The 15,439-nt window shown below is 30.7% G+C and overlaps 1 protein-coding gene across 1 annotated transcript in view; it reads right to left on the minus strand.

Moving 5' to 3' along the window:
• The window catches only part of Smp_129350 (putative rab), a gene marked incomplete at its 5' end in the record, with an annotated part of 40,648 nt that overhangs the window by 19,840 nt on the left and 5,369 nt on the right, over positions 1-15,439 (minus strand). Inside the window, 3 exons of the mRNA XM_018799126.1 lie at positions 10,340-10,454; positions 12,695-12,763; positions 13,580-13,863. Of these exons, the coding sequence (XP_018650946.1) occupies positions 10,340-10,454; positions 12,695-12,763; positions 13,580-13,863 (468 nt within the window). The remainder of the gene's footprint in view (positions 1-10,339; positions 10,455-12,694; positions 12,764-13,579; positions 13,864-15,439) is intronic.

Genomic DNA, 15,439 nt, shown 5'->3' on the forward strand with positions numbered 1-15,439 from the left:
TTTCCTGACTTCAGGTTACAACATATTCCTATTCTATAAATTATGAATTAAATTAACGTGATTATAAAAGATAAACAAACAAACAGAGAATGATTGTTTATAGATTAATTTTTTAGGTCATATTGTATCATTAAGTGTGTTTCATTAAATTATTAATTCATTTTTCAAGTGTATTAAATGACTTCATTTAAGAGTTCTACTCCTTTATCCATTTTTTTTACTCCTGCCTCTTACTTTCTTTCAACCTACTTCCTGTAAAACTAGTCATTTATTTAACAGAATATATTTGGCTTTAATCTTTATACTATCATTAAGATTTATAGATTATATAACTTCCCACTTACATAGTGACCTTTTTAACTTAATTTTCCAGGATATTTCTTTTTGCAGTGAGGTTAATATAAATAAATATGGTTAGCAGACTTTATCGACTTTAGTAATCTAATAGTATGTTAATCTTATAGGATTTGAATGATGCAAAAATGTTGCGTTCAATGTAAAGACAACTATTTACTGAATTGGTTATATACTCAAATGAAAAGTTGGAGAAATGTTTTCATTTTAGAAAATTTCGTCTTATAAAAACAAGTTTACAAGGTTGATTTCATCACATCAGAGTTGAATGACCAAATAGTACTGAAAATTATGTAACAGTCATATTTTTTCTATCCTACTTCATTCAAGTTTAAAAATACAACTATAATTTCCGTAGCGATAAGAAGTGAAATTAAACATATTACTAGGATACTACTACATTTATTGTAGAACACAATACACTGTTGAGAAATCTCAAAATGGAATAGAAGAGTAATTGCCTTAGTAACCAATCCTTCCCAGTAAATGCTTAGCAGACATTTGCTTTGTGTTAAATAATACAATACTTAACGAATCCTGCCCGTAATCACTAGTTTCTCATGTTTTTACTCAAATTATTACGGGATAATAATAACACAGGCTACCGTTAGTTATTTCATCTTTGTTTTCAATCCAGAGGTCATCTGAAACAAAGTTATTTCCTTGCTACAAATTTAATCCTTAGTTGTCTACACATTTTAATAACTAATTTTTATCTAGTTGACAAAAAAATTGATCCTATTAAGTTACCGCTGTAGAAATCGTCCCAGTTTTTTGAAACAGGAAATTGAATGTAAATTATATTATTCTAAATGACGGAGACATGATTAAAGATAAGGTTGTGTAGTACTAATTTAACACTAAAAAGGGGGATTAAAAATCGTGTATCCAAAGTCAGAAACTATGTAAGAGTGCTTCTGTTTGTTTTCAAAATACATCCTTTTGAAGAAAGATATTTAAATGATCAGTGTAAAACAAGATAATAAGTCAGGATAATCCACTTAGGAACTTGGAACTTTGATTTCATTCTAAGATTACATTGTAAAATATGATAACAACTATCGGTATAAAATATTGTACATGAATATTTTATAACCTAACCTACGTAAAATTATAAATATAGTAACTGATATTGATGATCAATGAATTGACAGGGGAAAAGTTACACAAAGTTGACGCTATCTTAATTTATCTACAGTCTAGAATTGTTTTTATATACCAATTGAGACTATATTATTTTTTAGAAAAAGGAAACTATCGATGAGGTGACTGACAGTCATTTTAGATAATCATGGAAAGTGAATTTTTGTATATATACGCATAAATCAGTTATCAAAGAGACTGAGTAAAAGTTTATTTTCCTACAATCAGCATGGTAAATGTTAGAAACTTCAGACTGTAGGAAAAAACCCCGAGGCATATCTGATAGTTAGTGGAAAAAAGTAACAAATCTGGAGAAGCAAAATTTTTAAGATATTTCTCTTTCAACTAATTAGATTAGAACTAGAAGAATAAAAAATGTACTGTTTAAGCTATTTGAATTTAATTTATACCAAAAATGTTTGATTGAAAATCTACCCCTTTAAATAGCTTAACAAGAACTGATCACCGAAGAGAGTATATAAGTTTTCATTCTTAATGAGTAAGTTGAAACGCCGAGTTACAGTAAAAATGTGTAACTGTAAAACAGAATATAACCTGTAAAACTTGACAAAGTTTGAATACACAAAAGAAGTAAATGAGAATGAAACCAACAAATGACTTAGCTGGAGAGACGTTTTGGCTAAGAATTTATTGGAATGAATACGCTGGACTTCCATTCAAAGGTTTTGATCTAAAAGTTAAGCTGATTCACTAGACAGAATACCGAATAATGGCTGTACTGAGCTGTCATCTGAACAAATGTGAGAAGTGTGAACTATTAGATTTTAATTTCGCTGCTGTAAGATATCGCGGTTCTCATTTGACCTGAAAGTCTTAAGGTTAAATTCTATAGATATGAGCCACTTAATTAGCTCTAAATTAGCTTCCATTTACGCAAACTGTAATAAATAATAGATAACAGAGCTAACCGATAAAATGGAAAACGATTTCCAATGAAAAAGTTTCATATTATTTAGTCAAGATAATGCATCTCCTCACGATGCTCCACTGCCTTGTGGATCAGATCTTTCGGTCAAAGGCTCCGGGTGTGGGCCCTTAAGAAAACCACCTGCTTCAGTTCGGGCACCTGGGCAGTATCACAGCCCTCAAGCAAATCGAATGAGATTTGTATGGCGCATATGTATCTGGTGCTTCCTTGTACCAATATTTATGTGTTTAAATAAATAAATAAATAATAGTCAAGATAATGATTGGAAACATTAATCAGGACTGTAGAAAGTAGAAAGATTTATTCAGTAACTAACATATCAGTAACAACAACAAAAAGCATCTCCCACTAAATAAATTTAACCTAGGAATAAATGAACAAATACGGTGGCTGTACAATAGAAAATACTAGAAGATTAATCCATTAGAAATTTATGTGCAGTTTCTACAAAACTCAGAAAAGCATTACGTTATTTATTCCAGTAAAGCCAATTTGTATTGTCAAAAAGGTAGTGAGTAAGCCCAAAATAAAATAGAGGGAATAAAATATTCGGAGAAATTTCTATACTTTATGGCTAATGATAAATTGTTCTGTATATGATATGGTAAGGAAAAAGTGAGCCTGACTGTAAGGCCTCAAATCTACTGCTTAGTAAATGATCCGCAAAATTTGAATCTAATGATCATTTACGTTTCAAATGAATTTATTTTGCGTAAAATAGTATGAAATAAGTATGCAATCTTGTTATCTAAGGTAACTCTTATTTTCAGAAATATCACGATCTAATTCAAGTTAGACATTTATTGGAAACTAAGAAGTACCGGGTAGTTATTTTGTTTTAGAATAAAACCTGAAGATCTTAGGACCCATCCCCGGTGAAGTTGTGTATGTGCACTGCTGAGTAGTTCCATGCAATGATCTGGACAAAGTTTTATACTAAGAACTCATATTTACTTGATCATTTATTTTTTTCTGATATTCGTTCACTGTTGATAGAACATCAATCAATTTATGTAAGCCCTTGTAAGTATCAGTCAATCAATGTTTTAAATTTATTTACTGAATAGCAGTCAAATCATATTCTTAATATCATTATTCATATACGATTTTCATTGGGTAGAAGTTTTTAATTTGCCTGTATAAAATTCAAACTCAATTTTTAGAAGAAAGTAACATATTTCATCGTAAAAGGATTGAGTGAAGAAAAGATTTACAACCCTTTGGAATAAAATGAATTACATCATATGAGAATATTATTAAGAATTCTATATTTCAAAAACATTTATAAACTCACACATGTGTAACATATTGTTGTCTAAGATTAATTCTAACAAAGCTAGTTCCTCTTCAACTAGTAGGGCTGATGGATTAAACATATTAACAAAAACACTTACACTCAACTATGCTAATATTTACATTTGTTACTCACTTTCATCGGGTTAAATTAGTAACTAAGACAGAACAAGTTCTAAGTAAATATGATCTGACATTTTATTATAATCATATTTATTTCAGTATGTTTGTAGCAGATCCCTTTTGAGCTTTTTACTAGTTACAAGATTTGGTGCAATATTCAAAGATTTTATGAGAACTTCGATATTAGGATTTAACACTATAGATTTAACACTATAGATTTAACAATGCCCGTACAGTTCGAAAATGAGGATGGAGGAAGTGACAGTTTGGAGAAGATTTCCATTATAACAGAATCAAATAAATTAATGTGAAGATGAAGATACTGAATGACTTTAAACAAAAAAATTATCAAATGATTTGGAAATACTAAAAAGCTTTCAAATCACTCACAATCTTTAAGTTACACTGTGGTGTGTGCTACTGATGTCGACAGATATAAGTAGTATGCATCATCAATCAAAAGTGAAGTGCCTAGAGACAGAAGATGAAGAAGATCAAAGAAAAGCGAACGAGAATAGAGAATGATTGGTGTGGAAACGAGTGAACAATGAAGTCTGAGACGGTTGACTGATATTTTGCAAATAAAGTATTTACTATATGGTTCTCAGATTTTACTAAGACGTTCTGTAATTTTGTGTTCAAATACATTCGACTGTTTCCGCTTGTGTTCTCGTTCACTACAATGCGACTTCATTTTAACATAGATTTTCTTGCAAAGTGATTTATATAGGCTGTAGTCAGCTTCCGATTTATTTAAAACTTATTTCAAAATGTTGCTAGCCAGAAATGAAATGGCACTAGTTAAATTATAGATCACTTTTGACTATCGTTATTTACCTAACATTGTTTTGATTATCATATCAATAGGAAAACATTGAACTGTCCCCATTACATACACAAATAAACTATTGAATGTTTACAAATCGTGTTTAATCTTTGTGCAAATAAACACTGTGTACAATTTTATCGTAAGGCAGCCAAATTTTCTACTAGTTTTCTCTACTTTGGACTTCTTCAAGTTATCGATACATTGATTATGTCACAATTTCATTTATGATTTCTCAACCTTTAATACTTCATTTCTGGAGTAATTTTATCAATATTTTTTAAATTAACAATAGTTATGTTGAACAATGTCATTAATCAGTCGGTCAGCCAGCTACAACGTAGGACCGGGCACATATATCTATCGGTCCAAGTTGCCACAGCTCATTAGTACGAGATAAACACCAGATTCACAGAAGTAATTACTTCAATGGTAGTAATATATAAAAGAAAGATTGTATGTAAAGATATAATTCATAGAAAGCTCTAGTTTTCATTTTAATAATCACCCTGAATCTTTGATTCTTCTAAGAAAAACTGGATATATAGTTGAAATCACGAGTCAATTGACGCCAGACCAACTGTATACTGTTATTCTGCTTGGTATAAATATCACTATAAGCATTTCTGAATTTTGACCACTTAACATTATTTTATGACTATTCCACAATATGATCACGAATGTCAAACATCATTTCGTCTAATCAAATTGTCGCATTACACTACAACCTTCTTTCTCAACCTTCATAGAAGTCATTAATAGTCAGATATATTTAAAAAATGTAAATACTGAACTAATTTGAAAAATAATTTAATATCACTAACTGATATTGGTGAGATATTTCTGAGATTTCCAGTAATTTACCATGTATTTTAACTAAGCTTCAGTTAAACCCAATACCTTCTTAGTTTATTTTATTCAAATTATTATTCACATATAATTTAAATTGACTTATGAACAGATAACAACTAGATAAAAGACGCGAAATAAATGAAAAGTGTGCAAAGTCAATGAATAATTGAACATATTCTAAGGATAAAACACTCCTCATTCATTCAGAGATAATATGATGTTTACTTGTTTATTCATTCATTCATTTAGTTTTATCTATATTTTTAACGGTCGCTCAGTTAGTTTGTTAGTTGGATATATATGCATCAAACACATTTAGATTGAACTTATTAAAATAAAACAAAGTCCAATAGAATATTGAAAAGAGATTAGTGTTGACATTTGCTTTGGAAATTACGCATTATTTCTTCACTTTTTTATCAGTTCATTTTTCTAGTCCATTTGGTGTGTGTTCCATTTTGTATCTAAGCATATGTCGTCTTTGTTTATTTGTATAAACAGTTACAAAGAATAAACAAAATATCGATACATGAGGACATTAAGGGTGAGTAGACTAAGCTACACTTCAATGTTTAAAGCTGAAAATATTCCGGAAAAATGTTAGTAGATTCAACTATGGAATTAATGTTTACATTAGACAACATAAAAGTTACATATCATGCCATAAAGGTGGTTCAATAAGTATTAATTCATCAAATATCACCCAACTTTAATGTCTATATACGTTAATTATACCAGTGGGTTATCGAAACAAATATACACTGGATGGTTTTGAGTAAATTCTGATTTAAATATTGATTTAAATATCTCAGAAGTATTATCTTTAATGAAACTGCAAGTTTAGACTAAATTTTATAGCATATAACTCTATTGGAGTAATCAATATGGGTTAAAAGTGATTTTTCACTACTATTTTTTTTTAAAAAAAACACATCTATTTAGCTAAAAACCAATCCAACCATCCATACTGGATTCAGTAACGAGTCATGAATCTTATGAAATGAAGGCAGATAATAATATGAGAATAAAATCATAGAGTATGCAAACTGTCTAACTTACTTCAAGCGGGAAATTGATTCCTGTTGAAAATCTACATGGCTGTAGATTGATTTCGTTGTTATCTTATCATATAAAAATAAAAAGTTATCTGAATAGTGATAAAAATTTAAAATTAAACCAACAGCTAAAATTATATTACTTACAAATGCAGTCTACAGTAGTGTAGTTGGCTAAGTGTATGACACATATAACTACTTTTAAGTATTTTTGATAGAATGAAGTGATTTTATTTAGTTTAGATCTCAGAAAGCAACTAGATGGGATGTTTATGACTATCGTGCTTGACTTTCAGCATTTTTACCCACCCCTGCCTGTGTTTAACATATAAATGAAAAACCACCCATTATATATTAACTGAAGCGTCTTTTCATACTGTAGTGGATTCCACCCAATACTTAGAGCAAATACGTTACAAAAAGTTAAAATGAGATTGAAGCTAATTCCTGTAGGAAAGGATTGATCATACTTTGGTTACTACTGTTAATTTTACCAATTATTACGTTCCAACTAGAGTACCGGTCACCCATAACTCATTTCAAATATCTTATCTAGACCCATTTATTATGTTTGGTATAAAACGACACTAAGAAATCAGTAAAAGAAAAATATCAATTCTGTGAATATATACCACGAAGGAAATCATAATCAATAAACAAATAGCCAAAAACAAGAATAAGATACACGGAAAAAAACGAAATTTGGATAAGGGGACAAATATGATGGATTTCATTTTTGAGTTCGCTCCTAGCTCCCAGAGACGGTAAATAATGCAGGGCGTGAAAGCAACTAGAAACATATGCACAAAAAAAATTATCAAGCCACTGTCGTTTTAAGTGTGTTTGAATACTTGATACCGGATGTTGGTGCGGTGTCGATGATGCAATTATAGGTTATATTTTTTGAAACATAAAAAGTGTGCATAAGTTTACGCCCTAGAATAATTCTGACTGGAAACAGGTGAATTGTTTATTAAAAGCAGACTAAGTAGGATATAGAGGTAAGATTTTAATGCTGTTAAGTCATTTAAGCTAACGGAAAAGCATCTACCTGAGCTGCAAGTTTTTTCTCCATTGTCAAGGGGTAAGATTAAAACAACTCTAAGTTTCATAATGTAAGAGGAACTATTCACGAACACTTCGAAAGTATTATACTGGTGAAGAAATAAATCATAGAAAAAAGTCTAATGTTTTAGAAGATTTACTAAACATTATTTGATGCAAATGAACAATTTGACTTTGGATCAAGAGATAGAAGTGTAATAATATTATCAGTAGTAGTTAACAGTTTCAAACACAGTTCAATGTTGAAACTAGATGCAGTACGTAACCAGAATTGATCATGTGTTCAAGAAATGCTCTAGTAATTGACTTTTATTCACTTTTAGATAGTCAAACACATTAGTGGCTATATAAAAGGTTTGGAATGTGTAGAGTTTGTGCGGTCAGTATAAACCCAACTTTCACATTGAATTAATGATATGCGTTCAAAACCAATTTATGCAAATAACAAAAACATTAATTATATTTTGATAAAATCATTCAATTTACTTACCACTTTGTTCCTAGTGTGAGAAAAAAATACAAATAGTAATAAAACTTATTAAAAATACAAATAAATTGAACTCACTTACTATAATGTAGATAAGTTTCACTGTGAACTGACATCAGCAAGAGAGAAACTAAACATTGTGGAGTACTGAAAATTTATTTCGTCACAGTTTGGAACCTCCTAACTTTGCAGCACAGTGTGAGATTAATTTACCGAAACTATAGTGTTATGCCTTTAATTTGTGGAGTCAATCAATCAGTAAGTAACTCATCGAATCACCGGACATTAAAAATGGATCGCTTTATATCGCAAGTCGACCAAAGTAAAAAAAACTGAATCCTCAAGCTTCGAGCGACTTACAGGAAAGCTTGAGGATCTTGGGTGCAATCCCTACCTACGGTTGCAGATACATCTTGATAAATAGTCTTAAGCAAGGACGGCGAAACTATAATTTATGGACGAACCAGTCAGATTTGGGATTGCAGGTCTTGGATTTCGGCGCGAAATTCACCCACCTATTTGTCTAAATAGCGTTTTGTTATTTTAGCTGATGTCAATTCCTGATGAAAACTATTAATCTGATTCCTAACCTTAACCATCAACAGTAAATCATAATCCTAATCCCTCATACTGGTTTATAACTCTCATTTAGCTCTAGTAAGTAGGTGGACGTTATCAGGGTCACTTTAACGTCTCTCAAAAGTAGTTTGTAAATTATAGTCTTACCATAAGGATATAACTCTCAGTACTCTTTAGTTTTTATTGGTTCTCGATTAGTCCTGTAACATTATTTTCAAAGCACATAAAATAATATACGCGCACGAACCATCTAAACCAGGTATATTAAAGTGGAATCATTCAACGAAACAATCTGAAATAAAACAATTGGACTATTCTGTAATACTTAATTTATATATTGGGCAGTTAGTCTCATTATCTCGTCATCACAGTCGTTGTAATTATGATAAGTAAGAGAATAAATCTGTGATATGTGTTCGTTTTCTTTATTTTATCCACCTTGAACTTAAAGTGAATAAATTGACCTCTATTACAAATGATATATTAAATCTGCTACGTCGAACCTCTCTTAAAAATCTTTCTTTTTAAAATCAGTGAAATTCATACGATCAGCATTGAATAAGTACATCTTGACTACGTCAAACAAACCGCCTATTGTTTAGACTGAAGATTTAATTTACTCGGTTAGACAAGACATTGTTGATATCCCTGTAACAATGAGCACTGGATACTGAATTCTCTTCAAATGCAGAGACATTTCTGCCTAACTGGTAACAAGAGAAAAATACTCCTATACAGTTATCTCTTTGTATATTACATAATAAAATAACATATGAATGTAACGAATTGAATATTAACAAATAAATTAAAATATTTAGGAAGCATAATATAATTCACATATCTGCCTATAAAATTAATCAGAATACACATTTTGTCTCATGTTTAGATGTAAAAATAATCTTTAGGAAACAGGTAATAAGCGACGATAAATTACGAAACAAGAGGTTATCTTGTTATTGTTATAATTTTATCTGTAGAACGTTTATCAGAGGAAGAAAACAAAAATTTCCTTTTCAATGATTTCATGGAAAAATAACTGACATTTTTCCCAATAGAACATAGAATGTTGTGAACAATGAATAGAATTAGCTACTTGACCTCTATAACCTTATTTAAATGTTTTAGTGGTTTCTAACTTATCTCTAGATAGGTTGAAGGCTAAGAGATATAGTTTTCTAATTGTGTTTTGAATAACATTAGTAAACTAAGATAAATTCATAGTTTACAATACGGACTAATACAACTTAAACGACTATTAAAAACCAGGAATCACTGGACAACTTTCTCTTCCTAGTATGAAACTGCTCAGTAGTACAAACTCACGACCTTATTGGGGAATCGAACCTAGGAACTTCAAAACTATTAGAAACCCCTTGACCTTTAGAACACTAAGCCAAAACCCAACATTCTACATGTCTATTATCACAGATTCTTTTTGTAAAGCTTTAAACTGAGACCTTTTTGCTATTTATACCATTTTTAATGCAAATATATATAGTCTCAACTGTTTCAAAACTTGAAAACTTCATTTACATATCCTGTAAACTATAATAAATAATGGTGCAAAACAATCTGGAATATTTACTTTGTAACTCAGATTAAAATTTACTCACCATACATTCTGAGAAAGCACTCGACGGTGACGTTCTACTTGGTCTATGAACTGATTCACGATGCAACGCTGAACATAAGTAGTCGTTTGTTTTGTTTAAACGTTCCATTGTTGTTCTGGATTGACAATAAAATAAAACATAGGTCAATGAAAAAATTCCTCCTTTTTGGTTGAGTGTAGAACCAGTTCTTAAACAGTCAATAAGAAACGATGAAGTCTTGAAAGCTTAGTTTTTCCTATTCTGGAATTCATCAGTAGTTCATATTTAATAATTATAACCCGTAGGTTCCGTCGAGATAATATTAACTCTCCATTTACTGTGATAAACACCTTTCAACAAAGTATATAATGTTTCCAACTGATAAACCTAAGTAGGTCTTAAGAAATTGGTTATTTAAACAGAATATTTTGGTCAACTTAATAACTGACAACTTTTAGTTTATCTGGCATGTAATGCGTTTCAAGGATGGCGAATAGAACACAAAACAACTAAGTGCCATGTTCAGTTTGGAAATTTTTTTATTAACCAGGCAATTGAAATAAGTATTTTAAAGAAATGAAGGGTTATTCAGTCAAAGTTTGATACAAGTGAATTGATTTTCAAATAATTATCACGATTTCGATTGGTAAGACTACTTATATCTTTTTCATACAGTCACAGAAATCGAAAAACACACAATAAGTAGGGATACGTTAGTGAGTAATAAAGAAGTGCCACTTATCAATGAACATGTAACATTTCAAGTTTCTATACCCAACATCAACATAAATTAACAAGATAATAGCTATAGACAAACTGATTGGGGTCCGCGTGATTATTGCAATTAATATTTAGAGACATTGATTGACATGACTCAGAGTTGTTCACAATTGAGTAGGTGCATACTGGTTTTATCTTCCTCAAGAACTTGAATCTCGAGATCGCTTCATACATAGTTTTTTTCTTTTTCGATATCTAACCTTTTCTAGTAATACTGATACTGGTACTACTCTTACTAATCTGGGATTTTTCTTGAAAAAAATTTATATCTTCGTGCTAGCGTGGTGTGTCGACCCGAACAAATGCATATGTGAGTGAGGTTCTGCGTTGTGTAAAACTGACTGAACAATATGATGGGTAGAACAGAAGAAATGATGATATCGAATTGCATAGAAAATTAAATATACGTGAAACATAGTTCAAAAGAAACAAATGAAAGTTATGAAATCATACTAAACTGAAGATTTAGAGGAATAAAAAGAGAATCTAATTGAGGCTGGTTTCTAGTCGTGTTACTTAAACTTCCAACTATAAATTGTGACTATTTAACACATTTCATCGAGAACGTTTAAATGTACCCGAACAGTTAGGATCACAAATAAGTACTTCATGGACAGATGCCATATATTTGTATAATAGCTTTTGGTCTTTTATAACTTCCTAACTTTTTGACTAGAGTAGAACATTGAAGTAGGAAAATGACAAAGTGTTTATAAAATAAGCCACTATAACTTAAGTGTATAAAGGTATGCAGCCTACTCGACAGATTCGCCACCTATACCTAAAACCCCATCCTTAACCTCTGCATTACTGAACTAGTGTTTTTAACACATCCAAGTAATCCTTTATGCATACCTATCGCTGAACACTGGCTAACTATGAACGTTTTCAACCCTCAAAGACCATTTTCCAAAATCATTTCATAACTTATCATCATCTTAGCAAAACAGATCTACATTGTCTGCTAAACAGAAGTTGATTATTAAATCTCCAGGTAGGAGATTAGTAATTGGAAACCCGAACAATGAGAACATCACTTATTAAGTTCAGTTTCTAAAATCTAGCTACACCTCTGACACTTTAAACCAGAACACTGAACCATCAATCTCAAGCACCTCATCCAGTATCTCGTTATTTTTATAGCACTGGGTATACAAAAGGGAGACCATGAATTTGATAAGGAAGAGTTACCAACACGAACAGACTGAAATTTAGGTAATCAATAGCTAGATGGTATTTATACGGACATTTGAGAAAGTTAAAAACAGACACGGATTATTCATCTTATGAATAATTTGTTGACTGTTCCATTAACTCTTGGTATATGAGTTCAATTAAGTTATTCATTGGGACTTATAATTAAACGCTATATACTTATCTATTTGAATTTACTTCAGATAAACCAAGTATTATACAAAAATTATTATTTCATACTTAAACCATATATATTAAGATATTGTTTGCATTGTTTGCTTATTCATCCTATCAATTACTATACATAAGAATACGTTTCTTATTTAACTAACAAGACTATAAATCTTCATTAGCTTAAAGTCAATTGAAAACAATAAGTTACATACATGAAATTATACTTACCTCATAACATTTAATTGAGAATATAGATTTTGTTTCTCTTCTTCTTGACTAATTAATTCATGTTTATCCCTTGAAATAAAAAAAATGAATAAATAACATTTTCAGATTAATTCTCATTAGGAAATAATATCGAATCATTATGCATGTATTTATTTATTCTAATTTTAGATTTTTTTGCAATACCTTCACTTCATATGTAATTGAACTTAAGATTCACTTAGTATTGTTTGTTTGAATCTTCCCATTGATGTTTAGGACTGCAACTGGTCAGTTTCTAATTGGCATATGTGCATACTTTGCGTATTGCCTCGATATGGCCTTATTTCACAAGCAGTGCAAGCAAAGATGAATAGTTGCTAGCGGCTGACGAGTCCAAAATAGGACGAAACGCGCGTCCTGGATTCTACTGCTAGCGACTATCCATCATCGCCCACTGAATTTAAGATGTTTGTCATTAAATAGGAATAATATATTTTTAAAATCTCAACGAATGAATTTGAAGTAAATCCAACCTGGCGCCCAAATACTGTGAAACTATTCGCTCTAATTTAGACGAAAGTTCTTATATATTAGGATGTTTGTATTAGATAGAATTGTTTATTTATCATCATTTTTTATGTAGTCTACGAAATTGAAGCATTAAATGATTTCTATCGATAAAACTCTGATACTTGGAGGTTTATTGACTTTAATCAAAGGCCCAATTGATTACCAACTTCATACATGTCATCGTTACGTAAGACTTGTTTCTTTAAGTATATCACAACCAAAGATACATACATCTGTACATAAGTATAAAATCTTACAATCCATTCAAATAAACCTATATAATAATAAATTAATTGGAATATATGTCTGTAAAAGACATAAAATATAAATGATTACATTGTTAATTGTGCTTCTTGTTGAATTAACTGATCTTTCAATGTTTTCAATTCAAATTCTCTTTGAGCTAGAATCGATAAAACATTTTGTAATTCAATTTTATATGAATCTTGTTCTAGACTTTCATTTTTATTTTGATTAAGATATTCATAATGTAAAGAAATGACTGAAGATTTTGAATCTGTTAAATAATTATTTGATATATCAATTGAATCTGTAAATTTTTTTGGTATAATAGGACTATTCATTGAATCACAACAATTAGAGTTATGATGTTTAATTTTCTATACGGATAAATGTAAAATAAAACAAAATTTCAAGCGGGAACTTTAAAAAAAATTAGTCAAAAAAATCTCATAAATTGTTAAACATATTAAATGAACTTGTAGCTAGACTCATTCTAAACATTCTATCAATTCAATAAACACTGAATCAAAGAGAATCTATGAAAAAATGTTTTTGTTTGTTGTATCCCGAAGAGAATTGTGAATGGTAACTTTTGAGGACTATTTATAGACCAATATGATATGCATATTTCCTATTGTATAATTGTTAAGTAACTAAACTATTTATATTCGTGTTCCTCTTATCATAAGCTTTATTTTGACCTATTGTGGTGTGGTCTACTTATATCCATATAAGTAGTATATGGTGTGGGTCAGACATAGAATGTATTTTGGCAGAAGACCGATGAGGAAAGAACTGAAATGAAACGCAAACGTCTGGAAAATGCATGAGCAATGGAATAAGAGAAGAAACAGTGAAGATTGAAACAATTGGTTGTTAATTTGCAAATTGACTGTTCATTGTTTGGTAATCAGAATTTATTGAGATAGTCTGTAATCTTTGCTTAAATACATTCGATTGTCCCCAACCGGTGTTTTGTTCACTACACTATGAACTATTATTATACAATTTACCATTCTTGAGTTATCCCCAGTCTATTGATTACTGTTCCCCCTATTCACAGCCACATTTGGTTGAATCTTGTACAAATGTTATATTCTATTTTATTGGTACGATATGGTCAGTCTGTTTGGTATATAAACTCAGTATGTTTGAAATATAAGGATTTGTATCCCAGAGGCTGTTATTGGTGTTCTGGACTTAACTGGCTGGGCTAGGCTGAAAGCAAGACCGATACGTACTCTAGACTGCTCGTACGGTTTTCCTGTGTCACTGGTCCAATCGATAATTCGCTGCTCTCTGATTGGCGGTCTTATCACGTCATACATTAACTAAACATCCACTTGGTCACAAGATATAACAATATTTTACAATAAATTCAACTGAGAGATAATGAAAACGATTTATTTAATAAAAAAAGATCTCTTTGTAGACTGAATTAAAATTCTATATTATATTAACATATATTAAATTTCAATAGATGAGATCATGAGTCAATTGAAGCTAGAACACCATGGAAAACCTGGAAGCACTGGACGGCTGTTTCATCCTATTGTGGGACTTCTCAGCAGTGTGCATCTTTGATCTCGCCTCTCAAGACTAGAACCAAGGACCTATCACTCTCGCGCGCGAGCGCCTAACCTCTAGACCACTGAGCCGGCACCCAACAGTGTTAATGTCTAACTTCAACCGATCCATGAAATTGAGCAACACTTACACTATTGTCTTCAGTGAGTTATTATCTCACAACAGACTCGGTTGAACTCCAAGAAATACCTCTTGAAGCCAATCACTAGTAAGTATATGTTGATTCATGATCTCAACTATTGAAATTACTATAATATCTACAAAACCCTTTTTGATATATTAAATTTGTTCAGACTTCTACCTAAAAACTGAATAATAAGATATTCGTTACGATTATCCCAATTATCCATTCCTTGAAACAGAATT

The sequence above is a fragment of the Schistosoma mansoni genome, chromosome 3 (genome assembly GCF_000237925.1).
Source record: "Schistosoma mansoni strain Puerto Rico chromosome 3, complete genome".
In the NCBI taxonomy this organism is placed as follows: Eukaryota; Metazoa; Platyhelminthes; class Trematoda; order Strigeidida; family Schistosomatidae; genus Schistosoma; species Schistosoma mansoni.